We start from the raw sequence: 15,276 nt of genomic DNA, 5'->3' as shown, positions 1-15,276 counted from the left end.
CATTCTAAATTCACGGGCAGAAAGCAATCAACCCAAGACTGACCGAAAATGCATTGCACCCCCTATTTGGCACGAAATAAAACCTGTTTTTTTATGCAGAGCGGTACTTTATGTCTCGTAGGACTGCCAGCATACTGCCTCCTTCCTTCCTACTGCTCGGCGCAAATCTAAATTGATTGTCAAGGTTGTTGCTGAAACATAAGAGCAATGTGTTTGAGCTTCACAAAAGCAGGAGCTTGGTGGCACATCGCAATAGTTCTTCTTACCCCTCTGAAGTTGCTGGTGGCCTGAAAGTAGACGAGGTAGTTCTTGGTCGGGTCCAGAGGGCTGTTCCAGTAGCCGTTGTAAGTGTGATTGTCGCCCACAGTGAAAGGCGTGGCCTCAGGCAGACTGCTGGGAGCCAGCTCGGCTGTGTAGTAATGTGGGGTTACTTTGACCGGCGGCCCATTGTGGCCGTTTGGTGTGGGGAAACAGTCGACGGTGCCCAGCTCCCTCCTCCTCACCCGGCGGGACGCGTCCTCTTCCACCACCACCACCTGGTAGGCACTGGCAGACGACAGTGGGTAGCTTATTAACATTTTAGCATGCTTAGTGGTGTCTATTTTAAGCATAAAGGCCAACATTTTCAAACGTTTTTTTATCCAATTAATCAAAAACCTGTTTAGATTGTATATTATTTTGTTCTCAAATGGGTTTGGTTGCCAATTGCAAAATGTCCACGTGGTCTGTATTCAGTAACTGACATTTCGAACATCGTCTGACAGCAGAAGGGCGAGAGTTTATTACCAAGTTGCAACCACAAAATGTTCAAAATATATTAATAATAATAATAATAATAACATTGTACAGAGTGATAATCTTGCCAACTACAGTATCAGTACTTTTCCAATGGCATGGATCTTCACAGATATCTAAGTGACAGCTGTATTTTCTCAAAGCTCATCTAATACATTCATTACATACGTTAATAGAACCCCCCACCCCTGCGCTTCTTCATACACTCTTCCTAAAACGGCTTCTGTTTGGCAGCAACCCTACAGGACTATTCACCAAAAAGCTATCTTTTTTTTTTTGGGCGGCTGATATAAATGCCACTGTGGGAATCAGCGCTGAATGAAGCGAGCGCAGGAGAGAAGAGTGCGTTAGTTGTACCTGACAGGAGCACCCCTCGCCAGCGCAGGGCGCAGCAGCACGGTGATGGTGCTCTCCGACTCGCTCAGCGGAGAAGGGATGTCTTCGTAGTCAAAGACCGGTGCTGGAAATAGAAAGGAAGTTGGGAAAAAGACAGAATTTTGAGGTCAAGCCAAAGAAAGTAGAATCACTGTTGAGAAAAAAAAAACCTCATTTCTGAGGTTTAGTGTACGTGTTATCATCACTGTATCACCGGGAGTTTAAAAGTAGAATGTAGCTTCACTCCTGCCTGGATGTTTCAGTAACTTTTTCACCCCTACATAAAAACAAAGTATGGTGTGCTATCTTTATTCATTACCCACACATCCCCCTGTGTGCCACCGTGGAGTGAAGGCCTCCCACACTGATGATGACTGGAAACAGCAGCCAAACTACTGAGAAAACAAGAGCCCTTATAATATAATTAGGCCAAATCCCAAAGCTGAACAACCTCAGCAAAGCTCTGGGGACAATGAGGTTGAGTGTTCCCATCTCTGTTTACTACAGGGAGGGAATTAACTGGAGTACACAGTGAAGCAAATGGCTACCCTGGAACGGCAGATAAGCTGAAACAAACAAACAAAAACAAAAAAAAGTCTCCAGAATGGAAGTGAAAACATTTCTGACGAATGCTTGTTGTGAAAAAAATCTGCTTATGTAAATTGTCATGAGAATAAAACACACACCGACTGCTGCCAGACTGACTGCTGTGTTAGACGACGCAGAGTTAAGGGCTGTGTGGGGCCAGCGCATGTTGGGGTGGCTTAATCGGATGGATGGCTGGACGGATGCAACATAATCCACCTTCAAACCAGGTGGAACAATGTGGGGCTACAATAGATGAAGCTGTCCAGACTAATTGTCAATGACTTTAGTGGAGTTAAGATCTGAGCGGCCCGTATTTAAAAATGTATTTTTAAATACATTTTCTAGCGACTTTATCCTGGCTTCGGGTCATGGTTGCAATTAATGGAGAAGGGCTTTCCAAATTTTCCTTCTTAGGAGCAAAATGACCCATAACTCCTGGGGGGGCCGGGGGTCCTGAGCAGTTCCCGGGCCAGATGAGGAACGCAAATCAGATGACATTCCATCTGTGGGGGGCCGAGTAGATAATGACTGGATTCTTGTTTTAAAGGGTTAAACTGTTTCTCCAAAGTACAAGTCAAAAAATGCTTGCGTTGGTTCAAGATTTGAAAAATGTCACACATGCAGCTTCAGCCTTTGCTAACAAGCGCCAAAAGTCTAAAAGCTGTTTAGATTCTTGACAGACTGTCGTAAACAGAGGTCTTTCCGGCGTTTCAGCAACAGAGAAGTGGCTTAGAATATCAGAATCCCAGGTTTTCAACTTGACACTCTTCTTTCAGGCAGCATCAAAAGATTCGTCGTCATGCGTTTCCGTAAAACAGAAAGCCAAATCTGCTGACCTGTTTGGAATGCTTGTCCCCCCCCCCCCCCACTACATTTCTATGGATTTCTGGAAGAGAAAAATCATCCACACCCTTGACTAACTCCTCCTTTTTCTTAAGGGAAAACATCAGAACGGCATGCGATGTTTCATCCGAGTAAACACAATTAGTGAAACAACTCACAGATATCATTTTGTAGACGAGAGCGTTTCGCATTCCCCACAGACACATCTTTCAGACTGATCTCCAAAATCCACACCAGCACACATCAGCTGATGTGTCACCGTCGAATGATAAAAAAAAAAGGAATCCGTCTGCGTTGAATTCACAGTTCACTTCAGTTCAGGTCTGCTGTTATTTCCTCAAACGGAGGAGATGCATTTTGGGTGAGACGAAAGATAATTTGAGCAATTTAATGGTATGAATGCAATTTAAATCTGAAGCGCCTTAAGAGAGCTTCGCTTATTCTCCCTTTGCTTTTGTCTGGAAATCATTTGACTAAAAATATGACTTTTTTCTTTTTCTTAGCACCATGATCAGGATGAATCAATTCATCAAATACAATATGTGCATGGCCTCACCAGAGATGTTGGTGGTGATCTCAGTGAGCGCTGTCTGGCCAAATCCCTTGGCGGTACGGGCCCGGACTGACACTAGGTAGGTCGTTCCGGGATGAAGACCGGAGAACATGTGGTACGTCTCGTTCCTCAGCTTGGACACTGTACGACGAGGTCCCGGCACGTTAATTCCTGGGTCTGAAGACTCAATGCTCTGATAGCTGATCTGGAATCAGGGAAAACACACCACAAGGTTTTTTTTTTTTATCCATGTTGGAAGCTCATCAAGTTTTCACATAAACAAAACTAGAAAAATACTCAGAGAGCGCCGACCTCTGCCAAGCAGCTCATTCCCCTCGTAATTGGATTTACACCGTCAACACGGTGATCTGGCTTTGTTTTATTTAACCTTTATTTAACCAGGTAAGTTAATTGAGAATGAATTCTCTTTTACAATAACGACCTGGACCCAAGTTGCATGTTTTTAGTGGCTCATCATCAAAAGGTTCTCGATTGTTCTTGGTGTCTTTATACACCAACCATGATCCGTAAAAGTGAATCAGAGTTGAAGTGTATTTTTTAACAGATTTTTTAATCCATAAATTGAGTTTTCAATGCAAATGTATTAATTTGTTTCCTGACCTCATTCTGGATCAAATCCAGAAGACATTTTGCATGATAGTGCATATCGGACCCCTTTATGACTGTGTTCACTCTTGGTGAATGAATTGAATGCATATTTTACAGGATGTGATTTTTTTGAAAAAGCTTCCATTATAAGTAATTTCGAAAACCCTGATTTGTATTTATTTTTTTGCATCCAGACGGGTATCTGGATGGCTCTCAGTATTTAACGGAATCAAAAAATAATAATTTAATCAAGATCCGGCCAGTATTTTTTCTGTAGTTCTGCTAACGATCAAAGAAATGCCTCCAAAGGTAATCAGGTAATAATGATGCCTATCAATATGCAAACAACCAGGAAAGCTGGTTAAAATGGTGAAAGTGGAAGTATTTTGTCTATTTTCATGTAGAAAAAGTTAACATGTTCCATTCTGTTCCTTGTTGCCAAGTCTTTCAGGAGAGATTCAAATAGCAAGACGTAACTTGGGAAATTTACTGCAGGATATTCATGAGTTTATGGAAATGATTGAAATCCCTGGAACATCAAGGTAGATTATTGACCTTCACATTAGAAGTCATTATTCCTACAATTGTTATGTCAGAACAAATCTTCCTGTACGAGCATCTGGACTCATCGTAATATGAGTAAAAGCCTGGCTTATTTATCACCCAACTTGAAAGATTGAATTTAGATGAGCATTTATTTAAAAGGATTTCTCGTGGGATAATGCCTCACGATGAATCTTCTTCGGACGACCGCAAAGAGATGTTGTCTCACAGGGCTGATCTAATAAATCTTTTGCTGCAGTTAGTTGTTGATAATCAGAGTCGACGCCACATCCTCATCCTGCAGCACTATTTTGGATTCACAGCCATTTTCTGGATCATTTGATGAAGTAAGGACTGTGAAATATGTGGCATTAACATGAGAGTCTGAACAATCTGTCATATTGGTTGTTCGCTTCATGCTGCACAGATTTCTATGGCATATGGCTCAATGGAGGCTCTCGAGACTGAGCACATGCTAAATGCAGTGACGAAATATATATATATTTTTTAATGAGTGTTTATAAATGTGTATAAAAATCCATACATGTGAATTATAAGAATAGCAATAAACCTTTCGTATTATTTGACTAGCCAAATGCTCTACTGTGCATTGAGTACAGTAGCACTGTCACTGTGTACAGGTATTAACAATACATATTATTTAAAAGTAATACATTATTATCACAGTGATAATAACGTAATGCAGACTGCACAGGTGTGTCACTAGATTCTAGATTGTGTGTCCACCTTCCCACCCTGACAGCAGTGTAATTAAAAAAATAAAAAGAAAAGACCAATTATAAAAGACACAAACGTGCAAATTTGAATATATGAACAACTTTTTTTGTCTTCCCATTTTCTGTAGATAAATTAATTCCTCCGGTCACTATTATCATGGGGAGTCTCGTATTGTGATTTCTGCTCTTTGTGTTACTCAGCTTGTCTGACTGAGCCTCTGGTCAATTGAGGCCATATATGTAAACATAAGGTGTTTGTTCCCGTGGAGGAAAAACACAAAATATCATACACGAAATCTCTGATTAAACAATATTTCTGATTGCAATTAATAGCTTTAAGGGATTTAATAGGAAAAAATGGAAATATTGTTTAGATATGGAACATTAGAGACAACAAAAACCCAAACCTTCAGGCATCCATGTTATTTAATTTTTTTTATCTGTAACCAAAGAAAAATAATGTTGCTTGTAACATTTTTTTTGTTCAGTTTCTCTTGTTATCAGATTTTCTCTTGTTTTCTCTTGTTATCAGATTTTTGAGACACTGATAATGGAATTTGCCGCAAGAAATGCAAATTCAGCAAAATTTCAGTGGTGGTTTGTAGCATATGTGTATGTGGAGGTTATAGCCCGGTTCTAATTCAAGCATGCTTCCTCAATTTCATGCTCCTGCTTATGAATGGTTTATCTCCCCATCAGCTGGTCATGTTTGAGCCATGGCGGGACTTCACTTGCAGAAAAAAACAGGACATAAAGGTCTGCAAGTTGTTATGGGGCCTTCAATAATTAATTAGAAACATTTAGAGTTGCCCCCTTGTGGAGGCATCTCTTAGGCAAATAAGTAATTACAGTGGTTGTCCCCCATGTAATTACAGCCTGAAGTCCGTGCCTCAGCTTCATTACCATATGAACATATACAGTAAATCTCATGAACTGTGAAAAGTAGGTCTTCTCCACTGAAGCGGCTTGGTCTCATGTGTGCATCCAAGTGTTTGGCCAAGAAAGAAACAAAAAACAAGCCTGGGGGAAATCAAACTTTAACATGAACGAAGGTGACTTCTCCGTGATTTGAGCCATTATACATGGGGGGAGGAAAAATAAAGCAGATATTGACAAGGGTAAAATAACATCCTGCACCTGGAGAGGATTGTAAGCAAGGGTAGCTCTATTGTTCTGGATTTTATTTTTTTTCCTATTGAGAAACCCTACCTCGTACTGTGTGATGAGACCATTAGGCTCCACAGGCTCCTCCCACTTAAGGAAGATCATGTCATCGAGCGGCGTGAAGGTCAGAGACTCCGGAGCGATGCCGCCAGGAACTAGAGCGGGAGAGAAAAACAAGCGTCTCTGAAACAAACACTCTGCAAGGGGCTAAAGTTAATGGACTATATTTGGTCAGTTTTACCAGAGGGTAAAAACACCTTTAAAGGATCAAAAAGGCACATGCAGGGCCAGAGAGGGAGAGGAGTGGACTGAAAATCGTAGAGAGAGAAAGGAAACTGATTTGCACTCAGGCTTCAGGGATTGATTTGAGGTTCTGGTTTCTACTGTCTGATAACAGAGCTTCAAGGACGACCGTAAATGTTTCTTCTTTAGTGCTGCACATTCAACTGAGAATAAGCAGCTCTAATCATTCACAGTAGATTGTTGGCGCTTGGATTTAAGAGCCGTCAAACATGCAAAGGGAATGAGAATAAAGACAATGCTTAAGCTTAAGGCTGTTAATATAGCTGGTAGTTTTAGGTTTGGATTACCAATTACTGCATGTCCTGTTTCTGAAATGTAGACAGATCATAACTGACTGGATTAAAATAAAATAAAAAAAGCACTTGGAATAATTTCTAAATCTTTATGAGATTTATTTTTGCATTAGAAAACATAAAAGCCTTCAGCAGAGGCAGAAAATGGACTGAGTTAACTTTGCACTGAGGAGAATAATATATTTTAGTACAACCTCAATTACACAGTTTTGGATTATTGAATTTTCCTGATTGGTATAATAAAAGGACAAAATATTTGTTCCTTCACATTAAATGGGTATTGCTTTTAATGAGTCTCTATTTTCAGTTACCAGTTATGATTAAATTGCAATGCAATAGTCTTGATTATCTACATCAAGATGATCTGATGCACTTGTTTTAGCGATACAACAGAAGGGGTATGTATCTGATACACCTGAATGACCCTCCCTGCTGCAGGAATATACACAATTGAAAAAAAAAAAAGAACTTTGAAATAAAACACAGAAATTGTCTGATATTTTTAGGAGCTAGTTTGACACGTAACCCCTCTTAACCACAAGGGCTTTGATGCATCATAACAAGATAAGCTAATAAGACAGGGCGCTGTTTCGCCGATGCACTTTCAATTTCCCCCCAAAAATGTACCTTCCCCTTTCAGGGGCCCGGAATGTGCGTGTTTTTGTTGTGTTTTGACATCACTGATATGACAATGGCATTTTTGGCTTGAATGAAAAAAATAAAAACAGGCCTCTAAGCTTAAACATCTGAAAAGCCACCCTAGTACCATAGAAAACAATGATAGCAACAGTCCCAAAAACTGTCAGATGGTTTTGTTTGTGCTGAACACTCTATTTAGTTTATGTACAATCCTCCAATGTGGATTTGCTGCATCACTTATCTTATTCTCTTGGTTGATTTTTAAAAAGTTACGCCTCCAACTGCTGCCCTGGTATGCGTACAGTGTCCTCAGTTGTTTTTGTTTATCTGTGTGCGCAGGGATTGTTTGGGAAAGATGTTGTGTGAACACAGAAACTTTTTAAAACGTGTTTTCATTGTTTGAAGGAAGCTTTTGGTTGTAATTCTTGATGTGTTGATGTGCATAAAAACTGAACTTCGCAATTTACAGAATAACAATGTTGTTCGTGTTCTTTTAATATTTTTTTCATAAGAGAAGATCTTACATAATAATTTGGTAAGAAAAACATGATTAGTACTAAAATGTAATGCAGAAACTGCAATAATATAAAAATAAGAATATAAAAAGAGCCATTTGTTTTCCTTTTCATGAAATAACTTCCTTATTTATTTATTTAAAAAAGTGAATTATTTTACTAATTTATTTCAGTTAAAGTTGCATTCAACTTTTTCAAATTATCCTGCGGCCTGACTGAAATTGAACTTCATGCTACCTCACAGACAGGAATATCAGTTGGTCTATTGCTTGCACATGGCCTTGTTTTGGCATTAGAATGCATCCAATGCATAACAAATGAAGCGCCTGTAGTTTTTACGGATACAAAAAAGTAATGAGGTGACCTCTATGCTTATGCATTTGTCAGCTTCAGTAGCTGAAACAGGCAGGAAACGCAGCGCAGGCAGAACATTCTGATGTAAATAAGAATTTCTGACAGCAAAATGTGCTTCCCCTGTGCAGCAGATACACAGCGTAGGGAAGCGCAACACTCGCGTTTGATTGTTGAGCCCAATAGGAAGAAGGCAGGATGAACTGTCACCAGCTGTGGCTCAATTACTGTAGTTGTGATGGTGATGGTGCCTCTCGTTGTGACGGGGGGGAATGGGGATTGTCATCTTGTCAGACTAGCATTCAATGGCTCAAAAGCAAAACTTTCTATGTGTCCTGGCACTCAAAATATCAAGTAAAGTTTTGGAAAAAATAAAAACCTGTCACTTCCAAACTGGTTAAACCAAATGAATTTGCCATCCTAGATTCTGTATATTATTCCATTTATACAAGCGGGTGTGTAGGTGTGGATTATTTTGAGTGATGTCTCAAACATATTCTATTTTCAAATACTATTATGAAATGGAATATAAAACAATATCACTTTTATAGCAAAAAAGTCAAATGTATTTTGAAGAAAAATGGAGGAGATTTCATTTCCTCTCTCTCTCTCTCTCTCTCAAGTCCCTCGCACTCTGTCCCACTCGGTCAAGACTATCCTTTGTGATATCCAATTACATTGAAAAGTCTTGCTTATTGTACATAACAATGTGTGTTTGACCCTCTGCGCTTTCACTCTCTGGAAATTTGCATCAGAATGCGCCTAATCTGCTGATGTGCACAGGACAATATTATTACATGGATAAGCAAACTCATTTTAGCATTTTGCTGCCGGCCAGGGCTCCCGCTGATTAATGTTGCACTGGTCTCCATTTGAAGGGTTGATCTTCCATTTAGTTATGCTGATCCAGCTTATTTTGTAAGTCAATATTTGTGTTTTTTCACTGGCGCTGGCTGACTTAAGGCATGGATTTGTTTAAGCGGTGCACAATAATTAACTGAGAATGCAAAAAACTACACTTCAATATCTCAAGCCAGAATTCAGTAGCTATGACAGAAAACTGTTTTAGCACATACATTGCATGCATACATGGGTTCCATGAATACAACCTTTAAAATCAGGTAACACAAACGACTCACACGCTGCTGCTAACTGGATGAGCGAGGCATGAGAAGGGGAGATGCTGGAATGCATGTTGGTGCGGCTCTTTTTGTTTTCCGAATGCAGATCTCGTTCCATATGTACAGTACAAGTACTGTAACATGTGTTGTAATGCATGTTTTCTTTTTATTTCTATATTTTTACTGCTTAATTTTCTTAGACTCGAAAATGCTTATTTTATCATTACAATAATACAAATAATGGATATAGCGAGGGATAACTGTACTTCCCTTAACAAGGAGAATGTTGCAAGTCTGTTTTGCTGTGAAGCTCCAGAAATGTGTTAAATACGAAGAAACGTCATCCCACTGATGGGTTGGGTAGGGAGGGGGTGAGTAGTTCATGGCAATGACATTTGTTTTTGGTGGACTTCAGCTTTAATGTTGGATCTGAACATGAAGAAGTAGGAATTGTAATATCAACAAACAACTGCACCTTTTTTGTAATCTGCTGCTTTTGAATACTAATACTAATAATGATGATGATTGTTGCGGCTTCCTTCCCTGGTTTAGCCGCTGAGAGGTGTGTTGGGTCCTGCGTATTTGTCCGACGCGCTAAATGTCTGTACACAGACGCGGAATCCTGGATGCGTTCACGGGTGGATTTATTTGAGGCACAAGTACGGCGGTACTGGCGATGAACAAAGTCCGAAAAGTATATTGCACAGATGAATAATGGATTGATGAAATAAACCATAGAACACAGACAAAGCGTACAAAAGGCGTGTAAAAGCGGTCAACAAAAGTTACGGCTACCCAACTGCCTCTCCCCTAGCTCCGTGTCCCCGGTCAGTGCGCACCTTCCAAAGCTCATACACGCCCACACGCACACACCCACGGGCACACCCACTCCCAAGCTATACTCACATTCGCCACACGGGGCAGCCAACACACACATGCATTCGGTGCTCACCATACCTGTCTTCTACAATGATAATAATAATAATAATAAGTCGACTCACTGTCTTCCTCGGTCTGGAAGGTGACCTCTCTGCTCTCCTTCTTGCCTTCAGGGTTCGCCAGTGCCAGTCGGACGTGGACCGAGTGGAAGGGTGGCAGGTCTCTGAGCGTGAAGTGAGATGTGTTACGATCCAGGGACAGACACTCTCTGACAGTAGCGTTGTTCCCTCCGCTGCCCCCTGTTGGCATGGAGTAGCGGTAGCACAGGGACAAGGAGTAGGTGTGACAGCGGGTCAGGTTGTAGCCCAGGGGCTCCCACTGAAGAGCCAGCTGCCGGGGCTGGATCTCAGGAGCCGTCAGACCCCGCAAGGCACGCATGGGCTCTGAGAGGGGGGAGAAACATACATTTTATTAATAAAACTGCAAATAAAAAGTATTTATCTATTCTGCAAGAGAAGCAGATGAAAGTCATCAAACAGTGAGAGTAAGAAAGTCAGTGCCACCGTTTTAGTGGTTGAACCAAGTCACAGAACTACAGTCTAATTTTTAAAGTCATTTACTCGCATTTTGACACATTTCATTGATATTCTTTTCAGAATTAACACATTTCACATCGTCAGTATAATCTGCTAATAATAAAGACAACATATCTTTATAAAATATAGAAAATAACCCTAACCCTAATAGAGCTTACTAAAAATTAGTACAACTTTATAGGCTGTGAGACTGAAAAGTCAGGAAAAGCTTGTGTCTAACATTCATTCTAGTCTGAATATTTATTAGGCCCGAGCGCCTATACTAGTCGTAAGGGGCTATTGCTTTTGCAACGCAGAAGATGACCTACAAATACAAGTTGATGAGCACAGCTCGTTTTATTTGTCTTTATTGCCCTGTTATATATATATATATATATATATATATATATATATGTATATAAACTCTCAAATTCTTCACTGTTCTCACCAGCTACTTGCTAACTTTGCTGTTGGGTGTTGGTGGATGGTTAGTTGCTGATACTAAGCAAAGAGGAGTCAAAGTCACAGTAGGGATGCAAGATATTGCATTATTGCCAATATGCTAACAATTTCTGATAGATCCTATTAAAAAAAAAAATTCAAAGTAGTATCTCGCACCAGTTTAATAATGCGTTTTTGAAAGGGCGAATGCTGACCCATGCTGTAAAGTGCTTTGAATAGTTGCTAAAATGGAAAAAGCACCATTTAAAATGCCGTCATTTTCTTTCATTAACACACACCAGGCATATTTAAAAACCTTTTGCATAATGGGGATATAATGAAAGGCTCATATCATGCAGATCCCAGTAATCAATCTAAGTATTTTTTTCTTCTTGCAGGCAGAACCAAAAGATGCAAAATCATTGACCGGCAAGATATTTGCCTTTCACAAGTTCAGAAAGCGGGAAGATGCAATCAAGGGGCAGATTTGTTCCGTATCAATTTATTATTCAACCCTCTCCTAAGTTCTTTCGGTGCATTAGGTCTGACTTTAAGAATGACGATAATTCCCAGTTATACAGAAGAACTGTGCAGCAGAATCAAACTTCTAGTGCAGATGTCTCATGAACGCTTTCCTATTCTGGGCACGTCAAATTAGGTCCAAGGGCTACCCATCCCATCCAGCCAGCTCACATCCTGTGATGTCCCACGGGGACTTGACTGGGGATACAGGTGTCTGGCTCCTGGATGCTGATGCAAGCGAAGATGGATGCATAAGTAGATGAAAAACTATACCTTTATTTATTATTAGATCAGATGAGATGTCCCTGCATGTAGCGGCACAATTTTATGATTTATGCCAAAAACTATATGTTTACCTTGCCGGTAGAGTTTGAATAAGGAATACTGATGAGGAAAGGGGGGCAAACAACGGTTGCAACAGACTTTACAGCTTACACTACAAGGTTACAGAGGGGTGAATCAATAAAAAAAATAAAAACATAAAACTGCCCAAGGAAGCAGCTGAATTGTGGTAGAACACATCATTCTAGATTTGCATCTCTCCTGACAGGAACTCCACGAGTACGGCTGCAGTAGGGAATCAATGGTGAGTGGTAGATGTCTAATTAAGGGCGTCACGTGTGAAAGCTGTGATCGCACGTCTTCTCGTCCCCATCTTGCAAAATGTCCAGTTGATGCACACAGGGCAATTTCTGTCCTGCGGCCCGGCCGGAGACATCAAGTGTACTGTCGAGACAGATAAACCCAAATGGGAGGCAATGCCTTCAGCCTGGCATGTACTGGCAGTACGGAGCTGTAAATCGCTGGGAGGCCGAACTCAGGAAGCGACGGTGACAGCCATGATGCTTCAACTAAACATAGATCAAAAAGCTGCTGCGCAAACGAATGCAGCAATGTCACGGAGGAGACATCGGCTCTGAGGGGACAGAGAGGAGATGTAGATGGAAATATCCTCACAGACCTTGCTGATGTAAAATATGTCTGCTCTTTCCCAAAAGGGCAGCGTCTGGCTGATTTGTGCCCTCGCAGCCATGACTGGCACAAGCTAAAACCTTTTTTCTTTTTGGATGGAATAAGTTTCCTGATGTCGACCTTTTAACAATATCAGCTCTGTAGCGCAGTATAATCTTGCTAAATCCAGGTCTGCCACCAGAGGCCCGCGAACCAAATGTGCCGCTTTTTTCTGCGAGACGCCATTACTCATCATTAAAGCAGGCTCGGTCCCGTCCTCTCCACCCGCCAGTCCTCCGCCAGTCCTGACCCCCAAATTGAAATTCAGCTTGATTAGCCTAATCAGAGGGATTAGCCAGAGGCAGAGGGAGCGGAGGAGGGAAGGCCGCACAAGAGATGAGCGAGGGAAGTGGAAAGAGATGAATGAGGAAGAGTCCCTATGGGTCTGCACGTTTCATCTCATCATCTTTAACAGCCGCCTCGGTGAGCTGCTGCTAAACCCCGTCCCTCCTGCCAGGAGCCATGTTGGTATTGTGACGGACTATCAATGCACAGCCTTATGCTTACAGTGAGACCACATGGGCTTCGGATTGAGGACATGCTGTGCCGGGTCGAGTTTCTGACAGAATCTGTAGTTTGAATTTTATCCTCGGATATCCATCTGTTTTGTTGACACTCATTGGCTTCGAGACAGTTTTATTTGATACCTGTCCGGGCTTAGAATAGAGATCTAAAATAAATAAATAAACTGAACACAGTCCATTTTGACAGACATATACCCCTGACAAGTACATTTGACAATAAAGACAAGTGATAAGATACTTAATCCTTAACCTCGAGGACAGATCAGACTAAATCTAAAAAAATATTTAAAGACACAGCCCAAAAGACGAGACAGTTACTTTAGAGCCACGTGAACTGTGTTCTAGACACAATTTAAGCATTTACACATGTTGACTTTGCAGTGAACGGGCTGAGAATTTAACATAGTACTGTAATATGAAAATAATTTTACTAGAAGGAACATTTTGAGCCACTAGATCAATTCAAACAATAGCAGTCTGTAATAAGCATTCCCCTGCCAAGGTTGAAAAAAACCGTTACATGCAGCATGTTGAGCGCAACATCCCTCAGCAAATACTGATAATCTAGCAATGACTAAAGTATGAAATCCTGGATCTTCCCAGCTATCTGTCCTTCAACCAAGATTTATGGAAATTTGTGTGGCAGGTTTTTGCATAATCCTGCATCCAAGCAAACCAGTCAAGCAATCAAATGGACACGGGTATCAACATAACCTCATGGTCGAGGTAAAAATGAGATTATTGCATCGGGACATGTGCACATGGTTGTAATTATGCAAAGCATAAAGGCAGAGGTGCATCAGTGATGTGCAATCATGCCAAGGTTGCATATTTGTGTGGCCACACAGGGTGAGCGGACACTGTGTGGGGGGGGAAACACACAGCCCCATCATTCATTTACCACTTTGGGCCTCCGTGTGGCTGGCCACCCTCGACAATGGCACCATGTCAGTATGAAACGTCACACTCAACGAATGTCCAGAAAGAAGAAAGTCCCGGTGCTAAAAGACGTGGCTCTCTCTGGATGAATTTGTCTTCCTAATGTGTCACAGAGCTTTGTGTCACAGGGCTTTCTGCTGTCTGCAGCTTCCTCCTCGGGGATATAGCTTCAGATGTGTGCAAAGCGAGCTGACAGGAGGTGGGCGAGGGGAAGACACTGACGAAAGTGGATCAAAGAGTGTGGCAGGTGATGGGAGCGTCATGCTGTCTACTTGACAGAGTGGCAGGGTGCCTTTTTTCACCCGATTTGTGCAGCAGTGTGTCTAAAACACAGCTGAGAGGAAGCAAACAGGCCCTCTGCACACAGGAGGACCTTCATTTCATAAAATGTTGTTAAACTTAACGCTCTCCGAGAGTCGGGTCAGACCGGACATTAACTCAAAACGCACTTAAACTGAGTTTTGCAAACATCATCAACAATCTGTTGTTTTCAAGGAACTGAAATATCTCGATTCTTCATTTGCATGCAAGTTATTAAAGGCAAGCCCTGGATAAATAACTAAAAAGCATCAGACACCGTCAGCACTCTAATGACAGCAAACACAATTTGTGTTCCCAGTGGCTGGAGGCAAAACACAAGTTGTTAAGAGACGCATCAAAACAGTTTGACGCAGCTCCCAGCTCCAGCTCAGAACTCACAGCATCAGAGCTGGAATGCAAGGTGTTCTTTTCTTTTGAGCAGATTCTTCAAATCTATTGTTTACAGCATGCACAAATGGTGCTATGTGGCGTAATCATTAGACCAATTCTCTTCCTATTTAGTCTATGCAACAACCTTGGTGTGTTTTATCTCAGGTTGTAGGCTATCGATGACAAATACTATAGTTCATTAACTGATTTGTCAGACAAAACAACCTCTTTCTTTGGTTTAAACATCCTTGGCATTGAATCTTGCA

At 41.2% G+C, this 15,276-nt stretch overlaps 1 protein-coding gene across 1 annotated transcript in view; it reads right to left on the bottom strand.

Annotated features, from left to right (window-relative positions):
- Window positions 1–15,276, bottom strand: part of LOC137903453 (receptor-type tyrosine-protein phosphatase U-like) — a 91,810-nt gene that overhangs the window by 22,537 nt on the left and 53,997 nt on the right. Inside the window, exons 8-12 of the mRNA XM_068747603.1 lie at window positions 10,431–10,751; window positions 6,253–6,362; window positions 3,158–3,359; window positions 1,153–1,255; window positions 267–546 (exon numbers count right to left, since the gene is read on the bottom strand). Of these exons, the coding sequence (XP_068603704.1) occupies window positions 267–546; window positions 1,153–1,255; window positions 3,158–3,359; window positions 6,253–6,362; window positions 10,431–10,751 (1,016 nt within the window). The remainder of the gene's footprint in view (window positions 1–266; window positions 547–1,152; window positions 1,256–3,157; window positions 3,360–6,252; window positions 6,363–10,430; window positions 10,752–15,276) is intronic.

Source organism: Brachionichthys hirsutus, chromosome 13 (assembly GCF_040956055.1).
Source record: "Brachionichthys hirsutus isolate HB-005 chromosome 13, CSIRO-AGI_Bhir_v1, whole genome shotgun sequence".
NCBI lineage: Eukaryota > Metazoa > Chordata > Actinopteri > Lophiiformes > Brachionichthyidae > Brachionichthys > Brachionichthys hirsutus.
Note: the sequence above shows the minus strand (reverse complement) of the source record. Positions and strands in the feature narration are given on the sequence as shown.